The sequence below is a fragment of the Haliotis rubra genome, unplaced genomic scaffold (genome assembly GCF_003918875.1).
Source record: "Haliotis rubra isolate DU_JTF1 unplaced genomic scaffold, ASM391887v1 Scf4, whole genome shotgun sequence".
NCBI lineage: Eukaryota > Metazoa > Mollusca > Gastropoda > Lepetellida > Haliotidae > Haliotis > Haliotis rubra.
The window spans coordinates 5,798,339-5,819,349 of record NW_025767079.1 but is presented as its reverse complement, the minus strand read 5'-3'; the positions used below and the strand labels follow the sequence as shown (position 1 = coordinate 5,819,349).

The following is a 21,011-nucleotide window of genomic DNA, read 5'->3' as shown; positions in this document are numbered from 1 at the left end:
TTGCATTGGGCCTCGATTTTTCCTTTCAAGACCGCAATATTCTTCACATTCTCTGAACCAAGGTATGATCATTGTTGTACAGTGGAACGAGCTGCGAGACATAACATAACCTTAAAAAACCCATCAATTTCCTTTACAACGTTTTTACCAATGAGTATCTACCCAGATTAGTTTCACCGGATAATGGATGCATTTTATCCAGACCTAAAACCAGTTTTATTAACGGTGCCCAAGGGGTTCGTTACCTGCACCAGCGCCAGTTAAAAGCAATTAGTTTCTTATTGGGTCAGCAAAACAACAGCCTCAGCTGCATGGCCGACTCGTATAAAGGCCATGCAACGTATATGCTACATCACTCTGTACACGTTCATTAGAGGGGAGATTACCTGAAAGCTGCTATCATGTTGTCCATCACATGTAAGCAATCCCATCATCGTGACCCACAGGGCTATTATTTCCTGTCAGTTGACGATCAAATATTTGCGCTAATGATGCTCCTAGATCAATGTGGTTTAAAAATCAACTGAAATCATCCAGGCATTTTCCAGTAATGAAGTTAAAGGGTAGTCCTGAGAAGGAGCTCCGAAATGGGTCACAGGAATGATTTGTTTAATAGTCAGTTTTCTGCTTTTCCCCTTATAGATTCACTAAATGTATGATCAATCTGTATGTTTATCTCTAACAATCCCTGGGTACAATGTGTGAAGCCCATTTCTGGTGTCCCAAACCGGGATGTTGCTGGAATATTGCTAAAGGCGGCGTAAAACCAAAACTCAGTCAGTCAGTCAGTCAGTCAGTCTAACAATCCCACCAAGCTGGACTGGACAAGGTGCGCAATATGAAGTTACGTCCCTTTGGGATCAAGCATCCGATGATGGCTCCAACCAGGCTTTGCACTAAACATTGTTCTTGGTAATGTAGGCAACGGAAGCCACGCCTCATAGTCAACAGCAGCACTCACGTGTTTTATGATCCTATTGGGGATGGGTTATTGCAAAATTCTGCACGCAGGAGCTCCAGATAATCATACCAGGCTCCAGATCATCCATGACTCAGGGGTGGGGTAGCCTAGTGGGAAAAGCGTTCTCTTGTCACGCCAGAGGACCGGGTTCGATTCCCCACACGGGTGCAATGTGTGAAGTTCATTTCTGGTGTCCCCCGCCGTGATATTGCTGGAATGTTGCTAAAAACGGCGTAAAACCCAACTCACTCACTCCATGACTCAGCTGCTATGATTGTAATAAAATCTCAGAAAAATTGCGACATCACTCTGATCTGTAAGTCCCTTCACTTTCTTCCCGTCTTACGATATAAGGCACGCACACACGTACACGCACCCACACATACATCAGTCGCTAAACAAAAGGGAACCGGTTTTCAAGAGCCCTACTCTCAAGTCATTAGATATCACTACAGGTTCTTAAAGTGCAGCTCTGTAATTCAGAGCAAGGTCTTTCGCCCACAATGCAGCTGGGGAGAGGAATGTGTGTCTACTTCCTGTAGAGTTCTGATCAGTTTCTGCACTCAGTGAAAAGAAAACCGACATGTATCTTCCATTGATCTTTGAATATGCATAATACATAGACTTTTGTAAAGGCATATACCACACTGCGGTGAGGAGGTTACCGCTAATGTGGCCCTTTGGTATTAATACTATTATGAATGTACTTGACAACCGAGATCTCTCGCTATTCACATTAATTGTATATTTTTTTATTCAAAACCTAAAGGAACTACATCGGTAACATAAATTTTCGTAACACCCAAAATGTTAAATTATTTGTATATTTTTCGAAACTACGATTGTTTTTCAATATTTCGATTGAATGTTCGTAATTTCGACTCTATGCTCCTAATTTCAATTACGTATTTCGAGTTTGAAAAACAAAGCTACTCATATGGCATCATTGGGCTTTCATAATTTATTTTCACAGACGCTGTACAACCCCAATATATTCAATCAAGACAATATGTAAAAAACGACTTATAAACAACAAAAAAAGTTGGATTTTACAAATTCCCTTAATCTTTTACATACTGCGGTAAAACTTTTACATTTTGCGTTAGGCGTTTACGTATTGCGTTAAAGAAATTTTTTACATTTTGCGTTAATTTTATACGTATTGCGTTATTTTTTACGTTTTGCGTTAAGTTTTTATAATACGTCATATTGTCTTGACTTTACGTGATGGGGTTGTACAGACGCGCATGACATAGTGTTTGAAGCAGATAATGACTGCCTATCTGGGTCTCTGGGGTTACATGTCTACAGCGATTAAAAAACACATCCAGGGTAATGATGTGTTTCGGCCTTATCGCTCATACGGTGATGGATGTGATGCGCAGCCTAATGACTGGCGCATTTGTCAGAGGCTTCGGGAAATGACTTGATTAGTTGTTTCTGAAGGTTCGATCTCAGTGTATATGCTCAAGTAGCTATAATTAAGCCATTAACTGGCGAAATGGTGACATTACTATCCTCGATGAGGCAAATAGATGTAGATATTGAACTTATAAGTGTAACGTATCAAGGCCTGGTTTTGAAATCCTGATCAGTAAAATGTGTTCCGTTTTTATGTTCATGATCAATCATATCTTATGCTGACTCAATGTTATTCTTTCACTGATATATACAGATATATACAGATATATACAGATATATACTGACGGAAACAAACAAGGGAAAACATCCAAGTACAAGTGTGCCTATATTCTTTTCCATGTTACCCAGCATGGTCTGCATTGTATTGAGGGCGAAAAATAGTTGCATATCAGGGTTTTACCTCGACTCACAAACACGGGGTTTCCCGGAGCCCCTAATGCCTTGCTGGCAATACGAGAGTCCTGAGCTGTGTAGAGAACTGTATGTTTTGATAAAATTTTTCAGTGCCTGGAATGAATCATTGATCATGTGGACTGATGGGTGAAATGATGCATGTAACTGCACTGAAGAAACTACCAAGTACTTAGCAAAGTCGTGATGTGTTGTGGGTACAGTGAATATTGTGCATCCCTCTGGACACGGTGGATTTTTTCTACATATGTTCGTACTGGACGCACATTTGCGCGTCACGCGTTTGTTAGTGTACAGACAGCAATATGAAGCTGATGCCACATACACACATTAACGGTTTGTAAATAGCGCAACGTGGACAAGAGGACTACGAGCTGGGTGAACCTATATCGATCTTCAACTTCTGTATATAAACAATTATCCCACCCAATCCCCGTTTCAATGCATTGCGGTGTAAAACAATATTCATAGCCAACTCGTAGATGAGTGAATGAGTTTGTCACGCCGAATGCCCGGGTTCGATTCCCTACATGGGTACAATGTGTGAAACCATTTCTGTGCCCCAGTTGTGATATTGCTGTAACATTGCTAAAAGCGGCGTAAAACCATACTCACTCACTGAACCAAATAGAAAACGTTCAGTAGTTGGCCGACATCCAGTACTTACCTGCTATAAACATGATGGACAAAGCTGCTTTGTAATATGTGTACTTGGAGCGGAAGTTGTCTGTCCTTAACCCTATACATGCCACAACAATGGAGAGGAGACAGGTGGCTAGCGACAGCAAGCACATCGTCCTACACGCCTGTATCCATGCTGAAATTAAAACAGGAAAACACAGTTAACATATTTCAGTGTATAATGATTCATACAGGTTCTAAATGTAGATTTGGTTGTTGGTTGTTTATATAATGCCGCACTCAGCAATATTCCAGCTATATGGAGACAGTCTCAAAATAATCGAGTCTCCACCAGACTCGGGGTCAGTGATCAACTGCATGAGCATCAATCTACCCAATTGGGATACGATGCCATGTGTCAACCAAGTCAGCGAGCCTGACCACCCGATCCCGTTAGTCGCCTCTAACGACAAGCATGCTGCTGAAGACCAATGCTAACCCGGATCTTCACGGGTCTCCAAATGTTCGAGCAGTGCAGACTCGTGTAAAGGGAATGGTTTGTAAGATATAAAACGCTAGGCAAACAAAGTATCCACCCTTATTTGATGAAGGTCAAAAATGAAACAAACAGGAAATCTTTAAGAGTTGGTGATTGTGTTTAAGTATGAGTATGAAGGTTGCCTTTCAGATGTTAGGTTTGCAGTTTTTTGCGACTGGTTTTCCCCAGACGTTTAGATAACGTTTTCACTTTGGGGTTAAAACCAGCTTTCGAGTGTACACTTTTATTTGCCTGAACTGTATTAATCCATTGAAGACGATCATTCGGTGAATTTGAGAACCATCATACGTTTTGAGAGAAGTGAACTTTACTGTGTTCTGCCGTTTTTTTGTTATGTGAAATATACAAGGTACGTTATTCAATATAATTTTTATAACATTCATGCTGAATGATTTTTGTGGATAGGATATGACATTTTGAATTACAGCTGTGTTATGCATTATGAAGCAAGTCGATAGAAAACATGAGGTGTTGAAAGCTGTGGCATAACCTGGTATTTGAATTACCGTTATAATTTAGTATGCTGGTTGACATCTGTTATCTGGTTAGTTGCATTGTTGATGAACAAACGGAAAGTTGAATATTTGTGGTATGTTCTGTTCTGTTGAATGTCTGTGGCATAATCTTGTTCGTCGCATGGCTGATGTACAATGGGCATGTTGTCGTAGAATTAATTATTAATGTCTTATGTTGAATATACATTTACAGTGGTGTCGGAATTCGGAATGTACAGATGTCGTTTAAATGATGATAATATAGAAGAACGCTGCCAGGACCCAAAAATTATGTCGGAATTCACAGATTGTCGGATAATTCAGATGTCGGATTATACAGACTCCACTGTATATGGCAAAATCTGGCCGTTCGCATGGCGTACCATTTTGAATGACTGGTATAATCTGTTCAGTATATATGGCATAATCTGGTCTTTCGCATGGCTTGTGTACAAATGGTATGGTGAAGGATTATGGTATAGTCTCGTTTGTCAGATGACTAATGTATATTCTACAGCATTGTAAACACAATGGTACTCTTAAGTTGTCACTAAGGTTATTGGGCACGGTGAAACATACAACGGATCCCATCTTTGACGCCAGCAACATGTTTTGGTGAAACAAAGTATATCAACTCAGCAGCAAACATTAATCTTGATTATTAATATTTTATTCCTTTTGTCCGTGTAATTTATCACAGACGTATTATCCATCTTTCATAATTGTAATACCTTTCATGTGAAGCTTTATTAAATAAGGAATAGGACCATATAACATAGCAACAGAATCTATAAATATTATCCATAAAAACTCAGTACGGAAAGATCAGCCCGAAACAAAGTGAACGTTTTTGGTCCGCATTATATAAATATGACATTTAATTTAGGCGGCGCGTGTGTATGTCACTGGCATATCATGAATCCCGAATGAATTCTTGATTATAGCGGTATATTTGGAAACAGTGTTGGCCATTAATGGATCGTTTATCACCACCGGCTCAGTTGAGCTCGGTTGAGCCAGAATCTAATTTGGAAGATTTGTGAAGCCCGTGGTCTGTTAGGGATCTCTGCATATTTGCTTATATATTGATGCATTAGTGGTGGAATCAACTCGATACGAGCTTGCTGTCCACCAAACGGCGTTCTTCACCATTCATCCTAGGGTCTTTGCTTTAATCGTGCTCATAATATCTGCATACTGTTCACATTCAAATGCTAGGACTCGCATTGGAAATGTTGTGGTTTCAATTTAACGTTAAAGTGCCGCATAAGTAAGGTCCAGGTTTCACAATGGGACAATGTAGCAGTCGCATTAGATCCTCGTATGTGTTGTGGGTTATTTTTACAATGTTGTTTGTTGTTTAACGCCGCACTAAGCAATATTTCAGCCAGATGGCGGCGGTCTGTAAATAATCGAGTCGATCCAGTGATCATTTGAATGAGCATCGTTCTATGCAGTTAGGAAACGATGAATGTGTCAACTAAGTCAGCGAGCCTGACCACCCGATCCCATTAGTCGCCTCTTACGACAACCATGGGGTGGTGCAGATGCTTTCTAACCCGGATCTTCACGGGTGTACAAAAGTCAGTGTATGACAGTTCACATACATAAGTTTCGTAATAGGTTTGTTTAACGGTGAAAATTCATTGACATAGATATGTTGTTAATTTGGTTGTACAATGAGATAAAGCTGAGCGATTCAAACAATATAACATTCTATCTTATAGTTTCACTAAGAGATTCGGCTATTTCACAAACATGTGTCAAAAAGTGATGAAACCAGAAGTTTCGCGAAAAGATAAAGTTATTGTCCTATTGATAACCCCGTCATAAACATGGAAGGAAGTTAAGTGTTCATCTGAACAAACATTGGAACATACAGGACAAACATAAATAGGGAGTTTTATATAAGGAAATTCCACATGTCTGTTTTAAATATTTCAGAAAATATGTTGTGCTGTGAATCTGCACGTCTGGGTTCCGTTTTTCAAAGCTATCGTAGCGCCAAGACCTTAACATAGACTTCCCACCGCAGCGCTACGATCGTTATGTGCAATGGCACCCTGGGCACCGTTCCACAAATCGATGGTAGCGCTAAGATGATCGTAACTCCCATTATTTAACATAGACTTACGAATGTCGTAGCGTTACGATCGCTTTGAGGAACAGGGCCCTGATTTTTGTAATCTTGGCTGTAAGAGCTTGCTCGAGTGTTCATTAAAAGCTGTTGCGGAATAAAGACTCCCCAAAGGCTGGAGATTCTGGAATATTGCTCGAGGCAAACATAAAGTTTACACAAATAAACAACAATGGAAAATATTTCAAATTATTTATGAACAGGAAACAGAATACATGGGTGATAAAATTCACCAGAGTTTATAGAATCAGATTTCTGTTTCTAAAGAACGGCACTAACAACTTTTTGGTTCTTTACATCATTTTAGACGTCATCCAAGATTAACTTCACTTGCGTTTCTATTCAATTGCTCTTGCAAGAAAGGCCTCATTTCGCCTTTACGACTCATAGATTTAAAAGCCTACAGCATTTTGCTGTGTGAATGATTTTTGGCATTCGCTTTTCGTACTTTTTGTTTATTTTTTAAACCTCTCAGAGTTCTATCAGAAAGAATGCCCGAAGACATTCCTTCTTCAAAATAAGAATGTTAACCACCGAAACACTTAAACAAGTACGAGCTTCGCTCGTTTCGACTCAAGCCTGTGGGCAAAGTGCAATGTTACGATCTCAGTGATTCATAAACTTACACCAAGTGGCGTTCCGAGAGTGATGTGTACGTTCGTGTACATGTGCTTCTACATGTGCACGTGTGTGGGGATTCATATGCATGTGTGAGAGATGTGTAAGACAACTGAGAACGGATCGGAATGGCAACCAAATGATAATTTTAGAATTTTTCAGAACAAATATTATTTTGGCAAAATTTAAGTTGTATTCACTGATCATTTGACTTTCATAAAATGGATTAGAAGTTTCGTTCCGTAAACTAATCAAGTGTTTATCAACGGAAGCCAGACGACCTTAAACTACACACAGCAACAAATTGCAGCTGTAATAATTAACTGAACGACTTCCGGTCCTCCACACTTCGCGAACTATTTCATTCGTATCATGATGATTGTAGACAGTTTTAGACCAATGTTACCGACACTTGTACAAATTGCTACAGATAACATAAAACATATAGACGCTCAAGGGTATTCATATTATTATCTAGGACACAAGAACATACAAACGATGGCATCAAAATGGAAGCTAAATATGTAGGAGCCTTCATAACGAAGCACTATTGGGGTTAGACTATTCATGTATACTGTCGGACAAAAGCACAATACTCCCATTTATGATAGTAACCAAAATTTAACAAACTGAAATAAATTATCGATGGTGGTGTAATTGACTCGAATATGTTATTTCGCTATTTTGTATCTCGAGTTTGCAGTGTTCAGGCGATTGTTTTTCAGCCTAATAATGTTTTGATGAGATAATGCTATATTCATGCTCTTATTTTCAATTCTGCAATTTCTTAAACCCCAGATATGCATCGATGCTGCTCGCACAAAAACACACTGTCCGAGACAAATAATAATCATACACATGAAGGGAAGACAGAACTTACCTTTATCTGTGGCCAGGGAATGGAGAGGAAGGAAGGAAGAAAACAGAAGAGTTAGTGGCCAAAGGAATACACTGGTGTTCTTGCATTACTCTATTTGAATACTGAAGAAATATAGTTCTACATATGTGCATTGTGGCATTAATCATGCACAAAATATCGTCATGCATAATATACGTATAATAACATTTCATTTGTCAATTCTGGCTTTCGTTGCTTTCAGTAAATGCACCTTAAAAGTTAAGTAAACACATACCTTTATCTATATCCAGAATGAGAGTGAATAAAGGAAAAAGAGAGAAAATAATTTAGTAAATATTAGTAGAGCGAATAAGATAGATGCAGTAAAACTAATCCTCATACCGTACTTGAAAGGAGGTGGGTTAACTGGGTGATTAAAGCGTTCGCTTGTCACGAAGAATTCGAAGGACCGAGTTTGATTCTACTTATGGTTACAATGTTTGAAGTCCATTGTTGATGTCGCACACGCATGTTGCATTAGCCTTGCTAAACAAGCGTATAACCATTACTCACTTACTTAGAGTGAGTGAGTGAGTTTAGTTTTACGTCGCACTCAGCAATATCACAGCGATATGGCGGCGGTCTGTAAACGTACTTAGAAAAGTATTTATTGAATCAGCAATGAATGGTGATTCTGGCTTAAAATTGTCCACAGAATACCATGCTTGTCGTATAAAGCAATTTCGTGATTAAGCTGGTCGGAATCGGGAATGTGGTTGTTTAACCTGTCAACATACCCCGACGGAGTGGATTGTTGCTAATAATATCATTCACTGGTTTGTCTGGTCCAGACTCGATAACTGGACCGGCCGCACAAAGATTGTTATGTTTCTGAGTGCGGCGTTAAACAACAAACATGATTCATGATGGTGTCAGTTGTAAAGTAGAGAGGTGAAACAAGAGATGCTCATCATCATCATCATCATCATCATCATCATCATCATCATCATCATCATCATCATCATCAACAACATTATCCTCATTATCCACTGAGATTCGCGACGCCTTACCAAGTACTTTAGTTTTGCCATGAAAGAATATAAGAAAGTGCTAAAGAAATCCTATTATGTGAAAAACACACTATTTCGAGACGCGATCGTGTCAGTACATATTGAATAATTTAATAATGGAATCTGTTTTGAGTGACATCGACGTTAAAGGTTACCCTCATGTTTGCAACGACTTAAAAGAAACTCTTGACAGACTGAATTCATTGTTATTAAACCGTTACCTAATCGATTTAGACTTCAAAGGATGAACTGTCTTTATGACAGAATGTCATCCATAATATCAGTGTTTACGCAAGGCGGACAAACAAGCTGATAGGTTCGAAAAGAAGAGGACATGTAAATGGCAGATTGTTGGCAAATTGAACCAAAAGTGTGGACCTGATTTCACATAACGACCTTACAGCTAAAACTACAGGAAGTTTTTGCTAACAGTATCCTCAGAACTGAAAACGCATTGTGCGAATGGTCTTTGTCAACATATAATACCCATCAAAAGTTCAGACTCAAAAGTTTAAAGCACTCACTCTTTCTTATATATATATATACCTTATGCAGATGAATTGCACGAGGATCAGGCATCAAATTGCTGTAAAGCATGTGCAAATATCGTGCATGTGAACAGCTGCGTTTTGGTGTTCAGTGTTGTTGAGAATTCGCCAATTGTCGCTGAGTTTCATCATAAATTTATTGAACTCATGACAATAATCTATTCAACTTTACGAATTTGTTATACAATACATCAGTTCATGTGTAAACAGCACCTTTAAACAGTATGGAATATTTTGCAAAATCTAGTTTAGAACAGTTGACCGAAGTAAGTGGCTACATTTACACTAATACTAAACTTTTGATGGGTACGCTATTATGTTTTAGACTTTTAGTACAACGATCGATTCGTGCAAGTGGGATCAGGAATGAAACCCGTACAGTTCTTTCACTGGTAATTTTAATGTTTCACAAAGTTTAATCAAATTTTCACAAGTGAGATCTTAATTACGTTACTGGTACCAGGGAGACTCTATAATGTTGTAGAGTATCCCTGCTGGTACCTACGGATGAACAACAGTGACAAAATCTTTCTCAACCTCTTGCTTGTATCATTACGTCAGTCAGTACCATAATGTAAATAGCGAGTGTGGTTAAGGCAATTCGATGGTAGGTAGTATCACGATCAGCAATTGATAATTCACACAGCCTCATTATAGTAATCTTTGAGTGATCTATTTCGATAGATTGTCCCTTTGGCACGCAAGAAAACTATTATCATGGGTTCAAATCCCGGGTTCGCCCAAATAAGATTTCCAGGTTTGTCAGTACCAGTGCTCGAGGGTTTTTACTGAAGTGGAAAACGTCTAAGAACTGAATCACGTCGGTCTGTCCTCCGACATTAAAACCAAACTCACTCATTACTCGCTCTACCGACAAGTATAGAACCTGAAAACACAGCGTGACTAGGATTCCACTCAGGTATGAGTGAGCGAGTGAGTATGGTTTTACGCCCTTTTAGCAATATTCAAGCGATATCACAGCGGTGGACACCAGAAATGGGCTTCACACATTGTACCCATGTGGTTAATTGAACCGGGTCTTCGGCGTGACGAGCGAACGCTTTAACCACAAGGCTAGCCCACCGCCCCCGTCTACACAAGTATGCCCATACCTGATACTTCCAAATCAATTTGTTTCTGAGCTAGACTGCGTATTGTTTGGGACAGTACGGGTTCAAGACAGCATCGACAATGGTTGAATACAGATGAAATTAACTGTTATATATAACACTTCTCTTGTCAGACTCTGCTCTAAGGTTATACTTTCGAGGTTTCCGAGATTGAGACACAGTCGGAATTTATAGCTCTGAGGTGGACTTTCTTGCCAGGTCGGGGAAACGTCTGGGACATGGCCGTCATCCGTTCCATCCCTGTTGTCTCCGGGTCGCGCAATGAGATCACATGCGCAACCAACCCATGGCAAATCCCTATTTTCATTTGCAAGACGTGCAAAAAGTAGCCTCATGAGAAGTATTGATTTCGAAGTGTCATTGACAAATCCACATCAGTCCCAAGTGCCTTGGGCAGAGCTCCCAAATACGCCATGACGTCAATGTATGAACCCGTAGGCTCATTCGTCACAACATAGTCATACAACCGTACGCCTCGTTTGACTCAGAGAAGCAATTGAAGCTCATGAATACATGAAAATGTGATGACGAAGTTGGGCAGTCGTGGTGTGTCAAACCTTGTTTTGATCGTCTAGTGTTTACGAGAATTTCCTTAACTGTATGACGTTTGCCAGTCTTTGAAATTCAGACGCCGTTTCACGGTTTTAGTATCTCTGGATTTCTTTACACAAATCCTTTTAATTTTTAATTTGCATACTGCTGTTAACACTGACAAGAGTTGTTGAAGGAAAAAGTTTCCACAAGTTTTTAATAAATATATTTAATCAATCAATAAATAATTGATTGATTGATCGATTGATTGATATATTCAATATAAACAAGTGAGAGAGTGAGTTCTGTTTTATGCCGCTCTTAGCAATATTACAGCAATATCACATTGGAAATTATACTAACGGTTAGTCTCTGAATATATATAATTTCGACAATAGCAAAGAATTCCTTATATTGAAAATGAGCCTCAGTGAGATAGGATATTCAGAATCTGGTGTAATCTAGACTTTATCCGGGGCTTTAGCATTGCAGAAAGGGCTGGGCGGAAGGGGAAATAGTGCGGTTCAGGGACTGAGGGACAATAATACCATATATGGAATCGAACTCGGGTTTTCTGCGTGACGAGTGATCGCTGAAACCATAAGGCAACCTATCACCCGAACTGTAATGATAATTATATTAGAACAATTATTTGAATTATTACAACAGCAATTACAACTGGATATTTGACGACGTGGGGGTTAAATAATCTTATCAGATAATCGTGCACACATCACTCACCTCTTGGGTAATTCTTCTCGCAGTCAACTTGTTGGCTTATTCTATCGCGCCATTTGCATTTTTCCCACAAACCCTCACGAAAACCGTCGGCCTCCAGCCATGTCGTTGCAGCTATCGACAGCATCAGCAACATCACAGCAACACACCCGCATAGGACTGATATGACCTGAAACACAACAATTCGAGGTCAGCAACATTGCATACTTTCACAAACTTGAAGAACTAACATGGATGGACACTAGGTGTCAGCAACATTGCAGCACAACACTTCACAAACACCAAACACTGACATGGATGGACACTAGGTGTCAGCAACATTGCAGCACAACACTTCACAAACATGAAGCACTGACATGGATGGACACTAGGTGTCAGCAACATTGCAGCACAACACTTCACAAACATGAAGCACTGACATGGATGGACACTAGGTGTCAGCAACATTGCAGCACAACACTTCACAAACACCAAACACTGACATGGATGGACACTAAGTGTCAGCAACATTGCAGCACAACGCTGCACAAACACTGACATGGATGGACCCTAGGTGTCAGCAACATTGCAGCACAACACTTCACAAACATGAAGCACTGACATGGATGGACACTAGGTGTCAGCAACATTGCAGCACAACACTTCACAAACATGAAGCACTGACATGGATGGACACTAGGTGTCAGCAACATTGCAGCACAACGCTGCACAAACATGAAGCATTTTACACGGATTCACATCCGTTGTCGGCAACATCGTCACATCACTGCCGCCTTTATAACTGAAACCCGATGTCATCAACATTAAACATCGCATCATCACTACCGCCCTTATAACTGAAACCCGATGCCATCAACATTAAACATCGCATCATCACTACCGCCCTGATAACTGAAACCCGATGTCATCAACATTAAACATCGCATCATCACTACCGCCCTTATGACTGAAACCCGATGTCATCAACATTAAACATCGCATCATCACTACCGCCCTTATAACTGAAACCCGATATCATCAACATTAAACATCACAACCACATAGCGCTTATATGACCTACCACCCGGTGCCAACAACATCACAACCACATGGCGCTTATATGACCTACCACCCGGTGTCAACAACGGCGCAACCAAATGGCGCTTATACGACCTACCACCCGGTGTCTACAACATTACATCACCACAACCACATTATACGTATATGACCTGACGAAAAAAACAGCAATTATTGTACCAAAACATCAGAATATCCCTGATATTACTTGATAGAAAGCAAAATGACTGTTTCCACATAATGCTGTTCTGAATTTAAACAGAATCGACTGAGTTGATTTTTTTTAACTTTAAAACGAATTCGTTGAATGAATCAAAATGTGCATCCATGGCGGCAGCACAGAGTACACATTCATGTTGGTATTTCTCATGTGAAACTATTATTTATCGGATATTTGGGGTGGTACGCAAGTACTGAAGAGTTTTCATGAATCACCCTTTGGGAAAGACAATTAGCATAAGCAATGTTCTCAATGAGAATATGACGTGTGACAAATGTTTGTCCACTGACTGCCCGAAAGACGACTATCATGAAAGAGAGTGTAATGAGTCTTGTGGGCATACAGACAGCGCCCTTGTCTCGACTGATCCGAAAGTTATCAATAATACTCGCGTTAACATATGTCGCAGCCATGCAGTAAACGTTTCATCTCATATTCATGGCAATTTCCGGGACCTACTGAGACCAGGACTTTTATTTCAGGTTACTTGGACAGCGTTACTGCAAAGCTCGCAGTGTGAGTTATACCAGTGTCTATAGCTATGTAATACCGTGACAATGATAGAAACACAGTCAGTGCTATCCATTTTCCTTGTACAGCGTGTACTTTAAACAGGCTCCCAACACGAAAATGAACGCGATGTTTTTGCTATATATCTGTCGAGACGTCCATACAGGCCGATGTAATGTACATCGCTAAAAGTAACAAATCTGTTGGAAAATAATTATTCCTTCTGAATAAGCGAACGTACGCACTCATCATTCAACTGAATGCCTCTGTTTTTCTTGTCCCTGGTGGGGATGTTGTAAACAAGTCATTGCTATGAGTTAATGGGTAAACGTTTTAAGCAACACATCCGTTAACCACGGCATTGATTCATACAAATCCGTGACAGGGAAGGACAAAGGTTAGAGACAGTGAACCGAATTAACTGCACGTTCACAATATGATTTATGGGTGAGTGAGTGAGTTTGGTTTTACGCCGCTTTTTGCAGTATTCCAGCAATATGGCGGAGGATACCAGGAATGAGCTTCACACATTGTATTCATGTGGGGAATCGAACCCGGGTCTTCGGCGTGACGGGCGAACGCTTTAACCACTGGGCTACCCCCACCACCCCATATGATGTATGACTTTACTTAGTGATCACTGAATACAACACAGTACGTTGTAGACTTGAACATCCTTGATCAATGTATTGATCCCAATGAAGGAGAATTAATCTGCATCACCAAACCGTAAATGCAAATGAATGGTTTCAGGGTCCTGGAAATCGAACAGCAATGTCTGTTGTTTCATGGTTTGAAAGAAACGTGTCCAGTTCTCATTTGTGTCCATGGAGAAGGCAAATAACAGGCTCAACACTTCCATCGACGCAGCGACGACAGGTTTGTTTAGTGGTTAAAGCGCTCGCTCATCACGCCGAAGACCCGGGTTCGATTCCCCACATGGATACAATGTGTGAAGCCCAAATTCTGGTGTCCCCCGCCGCGATATTGCTTCACTATTGCTAAAAGCGGCGTAAAACTAAACTCACCTAATCGCTCATTCACTCCATCGACGCAGACTGTACCAATCATTTCAGAACACACTGCAAGGAGGTCGAAAGCTGTCAAATATGACTCCAGTGCCACTGAGATTTCTTGCAGAGGGCCACTAATTGCGACTTTGATACTGGTCATTCAGACGTGATGCCTTGGTCAAGCATCACTTTCCGCGGGGAATTGGCTAAGTATTATACCGTGGACGGTGATTCTCAGTGACACTTACATTGATGAATGCCATTCATTTCCCACCAATAGAGTAAGGAATTGAATGTGGCATGAAGAGCTTGAACTTGGTAACGGATCCATATGTTGCAGTAGAATGCTGAAGCAATACGAAAGTAAGATAGTTTATGGATGTCAACTTCTTGATTATATATGATAAAGAAGTTGTCATCCATAACGTATCTCACTTTCTTATTACTCACCAACTTCTAAAAATGCCAGTCAAACAAATAAAGCAATAAGAATAGTAATATTCTTCTTCACTGAACTTAGCCTGAAGGAATTTGTTTTAATAAAAGAATGATACCCGTTGGCTCGGTATGTCTAGGACTTTCAATTGATGCGGTTCTGAACTGAGAGTGAAATAGGTGCGTTTAACTCCGAACAACAATTCAGTTTTATGACGACGTTTGAACTAAATTTGGGAGAAAGTTCGAACTGGTCCATTACACAATCTTTTTTTAGTTCATTGTTTAACGCCGCGCTCAGACATATTCCAGTTTTATGGCGGCGGTCTGTAAATAATCGAGTTAGGACCAGACAATCTAGTGATTGAAATCATGAGCATCGATCTACGCAATAGGGATACGGTGTACACATCAACCAAGTCAGCGAGTCTGACCATACGACCCCGTTAGTCGCCTTTTATGACAAGCATGGGTTGCTGAAGATTAATTCTAATCCGAAAGTTCACAGGTCTATACACATGTACCAGTTTGATGAAACACCCAAGCAATATGTACAAAAACAACGATTCATAAACACAAAGCCTCAACATCAGGTTTTAGACACTGTTATTCCAGGAGTTGTTAAAATTCGTCCATGCAACTCAAAGCTGAAGTGATGTCCGTCACTAAATACATTTCGATATTTCTTTAGACCAAGAGGTTCCCTTCTTCTGTTCGCACCAGAACCAAACGTGCATGATGCTATCGAAAGGAGTCAGAGGTTTGAAAGTTATCCGACCCTACGAATCAGTATTTTAAAGCAGATATCTCCAAACCAAACAGGGTGTCACCATTAATGTGCAAAACAATACAACGCTAGCTCCTATCCGTGCCTGGTATCAACGAGATAGTGATGTACCATCACGCAAAACCCCTCTTCATTACCATCAGGTTAGAATTATTTACAGCCTTCGTGCTTGTGAGATTCAAATGAGTTAATGTAATCATACACTAAGGCAAAAACAAGTCGTAATCTTTTACGTAAATATGACCAGTGAAAATAATTATTCCCGTATCTATACTGTAAATTTAATGCCGTTGTTCGTTGAAATTGGTTGAGAGATAAAACGTACATAGTCTGAAAATATAGCATCGTTATGATTGCATGATGAAGTATTGTATTTTTTAGCAGAAAGTACAAGTGATTCAATAAGGTTCTTAAATGATTACTCCACGTTTGCTGTTGTGTCGGAACGTCCGTCATTGTGGTAAACATTGACGTCATAACGTTTGCGTCGAAATTTGCATACTGTCGATCCAGACTTCTTGCTCACATGCGTTAAATTCTTGATCAACTGCTTTCTCTGTAACAGGAAGAGCAAGCAAATAAGACATCCAGACTATCTGATCTCCCGAATTATTGTAAACTTACGTAATAGCGATATCGTGTGTGTTTTTAGGCGTAAGCGCGTTCTCGTTCAATACCTGAAGCATCAGCATCGAATTAAGGTCAAGGTCACGCCCGTTGTGCAAACACTTGGATCTTCATTAGATAAAAATAAAAGCTAGAAAATGCTTTTCTGACTGTTGACTCATTTCATCTGGTCTCTGTTTCGTGTCTTGCGTCGAGGCATTGACGTTAAATGCAAGCTGAAGTTGGCTCTGAAAAGACGTTTTCTCGTAGATAACACATAAATAATTTGAAAACCAAGATTCATTCACCAGTACTAAGCTGTCAGTGATGTGTGAGATTCTGCATTGAATAATATAAAACGTGTTTTCGTCCAATAGCCAATATACAAATCGTAACGTATTTCTCCATCGATTATACCGTCATGTTTCCGATCCTGTTACTTTGAAAATTTCGCTGCTTCTGAAACCCTGAGTTATGGGAACTGTTCCTTTGTCTTTGGAGCTATGGGATAAATCATTGTCTGAATAAGGAACGTTTTCGCTATCTTACCCATTGAAACCAACAGAAATCAGCCAAAAAGACGTCTGTAACGTCTAATTCAATTCATATAATATATCTAACAAAAGAACTGGAGGTCTGTAATCCTGTCAGATGTATACGGCACAAGGGAAATATACAGTTTCAAACTACGAATTAGGGACTAACTACGTTTGAGTATGTTTGGGAGAAGGAGGGTGTGTGGAGGCGGTAGGGGTGGAGCTGAGACCATGAATTATATTCAGTCAACGACAGCTTCAAAACAAACGTTTAATTTTAATTTTAATCAAAGCAGTTTTTACCCAATTCACATTGATATAACAATGCAATTTTTGTGGCCGGCAGTTTCAATTATTTCAACTTTCGAAACCTTAAAAATTAGAATAAATTTCTGAGTCGATATATTTTCACCATATGGATACCTTGATTTAATCATGTCTTGCTGCACATAGTGCCATTGTTGTGGAACCGTTTCATTAGATCCGTAATCGTGTTGATTGAAAAGAAACACTGTGTTTGTAATCTACACTTAATATTATAACATAGTACAAGGACTTCATCTGACTGGGTCCTGGAAACATGAGATGTTCTCTGAAGCAGGTTCCGAACGAAACCCTATGCCGATGACAACATTTTCACATGTCGAATTTGATTACTAGAGTGTTGGCCACCATCAAATCAATCACCAGGTGACGGGCTTCACGCCACAGTACGACAAAGCATGCACTACATCCAGAGTCGCGAGTACATCGTTGACAATGACAAGTAGACAGACACTTCGTGCCGGTTCGGAAACCGTAGCTACTTCACTGCCGCACTTCACCCACACACGGCTTCACCTCTTCACCAAGTAAATTGGTTCGCCTCTGACTTGAAAAATACAGCAAACGTATGACCTTGAAAAAGCATTCACTATGTATGTATACTTACAACTGCCGTGTGCATTTACTGTTATGTTTGTTTGTTGTGGTTTAACGCCACGCCTGGCAATATTCCAACTGGCAATATACTCGGTTCCAAAAGAAACGCAAAATAGAACTGTACCACAGTGGTGAATAAAGAGATTAGCGTTAGCAGTAGTGAATAAACAGATTGATGTTTCATCTGAAAACATGAAAACTACATGAGTCCTTACAATTAACACTCAACTGATCTTTATTCATGATCAGGGTGCCCTTGTACAAAACAACCTCAGCGCTAAGGCTACCTTAAGTCTACGTTAATGAATGTGAGTTACGGTAACCTTAGCGCTAAGATCGCTTTGTACAACGGCACCCTGGCTTGTTTTGTGATAACGTCAAAAAGAAGTCCTAAGATTGCGTCATTTCGTAACGTCACATAAGCATGACGGGAAAGGACGTCACACTTTGTTGTGTTCGATATCATCAGAACACACAACTGACGAGATTTAAATCGGAATATTCAAATATGAGTATCTAATACGCTTCCCTTCGCCTTGATTTATGTCTGATTTCATGTAATTTTAAACATTTGTAATATTAGCGTTTCTTTTGAAATTTAGTGTATATGTCGGCGAAGTGTGAATAATCGGCCTTGGTCGGACAACCAAATGACTGACATCATGAGCATCGATAGACACTGTTCGTGACTGTTCGTCACGCCGAAGACCCGGGTTCGATTCCTCACATGGGTACAATGTGTGAAGCTAATTTATGGTGTCCCCCGCCGTGATATTGCTGGAATATTGCTAAAAGCGGCGTAAAATCATCCTCACTCACTCCAACAAATATTCGTTGCTGAAGATCAATCATAACGCGGATCTTATCCGTCTTCACCGTTGTTAAACATAGATGTACATGTTATTATGGAAATCCAATAAATAATTCCAACGTGAAAATACATTTCCGCGAACGTGAGGTTTCGGAAGAGATGATCGATTGTAAGTTCTACCAATACGACACAGTCAAATAACTAGCTATAGCTTGAGCGTGCTGTCTGATAGGTGTTCTGATGAGATCATCCCACACGGCACAAGCTCATCAGAAACCTCATAATTGCATTACAGATATATGTTACCGCAGAATATTTGTTCGGCAAGGACAAACATGAGGTGTGTTATGGTGTTCTTTTGTCTAACGGTCTATTATGGATTTTGTGTAACGGATAGAAGAATTGTTAGCAAACACATTTGACATTTGTAACTGTGAAAGTCGATTTGAAGACATTTGAAGCCGTCTTCTGGCATTCAATAGAGTCTGAATAGTTTAAATAATTACATGCAAAACATAATGACTGGCTATTCATGCGGCGCGGACTTGGTTAAATCGTGTTACTCGGGATTATACGAGGAACATTTGCTTGTAAAGAAACGTTACATGTTCTCTGATACAGTTTCAGTAAGAAATCCTTGTATTCACGCAAGGTCATATGAAGAAAAAATATATTTATGTGATTCTTATTTTGTAAGACGTAATCATATTTGTTGCGAGCGCAATATGACAAGATTGAATAAAGATGTTCTGTCGATTTAGATTAGGATCTACTTTGGCACATTCATTGTGAAAATATTTCTCATATAAACATCTCTTTCCTCGAGCTAATAGCGCTGGACAGTTTCATTGCAATGGCCAACACAACACTCTAGAAAATTAGGTTAACACATGTTCCATTGAATGGTTTATGAAGTCAATTAGTTTATGAACATGTGCGCCAATGGTACGTGTAATTGAATCAAGTTAGAAAAGTGACAGAATGTTGTGAAGGTTTGGCGTGAAGTGTCTTATATATAACTAAAGAGTGAGTATGATTTTACGCCGCTTTTAGCGATATTCCAGCAATATCACGGCGGGAGACACAAGAAATGGGCTTCACACATTGTACCCATGTGGGGACACGAACCCAGGACTTCGGCGCTTTAACCACTAGGCGCGCGCACACACGCACGCAAACACACACATACACATAACTTATAACTCATACATGTAAAGCATATAAGCTACTTCCCGTTAAGATCTGGGTTAGGATTGGTCTTCAGGTACCCTATGCCTGTCGTAAGAGGCGACCAATGAAATCGGGTGGTCAGGCTCGCTGACTCGCTTAACACATGTCATCGTATCCCAGTTGCGTAGATCCATGCTCATGCTGTTGATGCTGAATTGTCTGGTAAAGACTCGATTATTTAAAGTCCGCCGCTATATAGTTGGAGCGCGGCGTTAAACAGCAACCAAACAAAATGTAAGCTATACATGGTTATAACGAACTCGTAGGGACCACAAATACTAGTTCGTCATAACCGTAGTTTGTTGCACGCATTTCGACTGAAATATTCAGATAGTCCACGAGACAAAAACAGTTCGTTATATCCGTCTGTTGTGTTACATGCGTGTTCGAGATTAACGAAGTTTACTCTATGTACGCAGTTAGAGACCTATTATCATTTAATGCCAACTTATTTCATTCGGATTCTATCGATATCAATAATATTGATAACCCGGATATTACATGTTGTAATCATGAGTTTGGATGCCAATTTTTGGGGGAGTCAAAGATGTGTCTGACCAGCCAGACAAGTAGTACAAAAGCTATTTCTTTTAACTATGGTAACCGCAATGACGAATAGACATACTGCACATAGGTCAGTAATACCCACATCTTTGTTTTCGCTTGCCATGTCAAGCCGTGTGAAAGTATTGATGCAGGCGAATAAAAGGAACTTGCAGCTAATAATCAATGTCGGTTGTCTCCCTTGTGTATTAGACTTGAGTTTCTATTTCCTCGCAAGTTCAACAGAACAAGGCAATATTCCAGA

General features: G+C 39.9%; 1 protein-coding gene across 2 annotated transcripts in view; it reads right to left on the bottom strand.

Annotated features, from left to right (window-relative positions):
• The window catches only part of LOC124287258 (transmembrane protein 47-like), a 106,792-nt gene that overhangs the window by 3,635 nt on the left and 82,146 nt on the right, over window positions 1-21,011 (bottom strand). Inside the window, exons 2-4 of one of the 2 annotated variants that reach the window (XM_046723753.1) lie at window positions 12,082-12,247; window positions 8,357-8,362; window positions 3,462-3,611 (exon numbers count right to left, since the gene is read on the bottom strand). In XM_046723753.1, the coding sequence (XP_046579709.1) occupies window positions 3,462-3,611; window positions 8,357-8,362; window positions 12,082-12,247 (322 nt within the window). The remainder of the gene's footprint in view (window positions 1-3,461; window positions 3,612-8,356; window positions 8,363-12,081; window positions 12,248-21,011) is intronic. The other variant, XM_046723754.1, reaches the window with a different exon arrangement.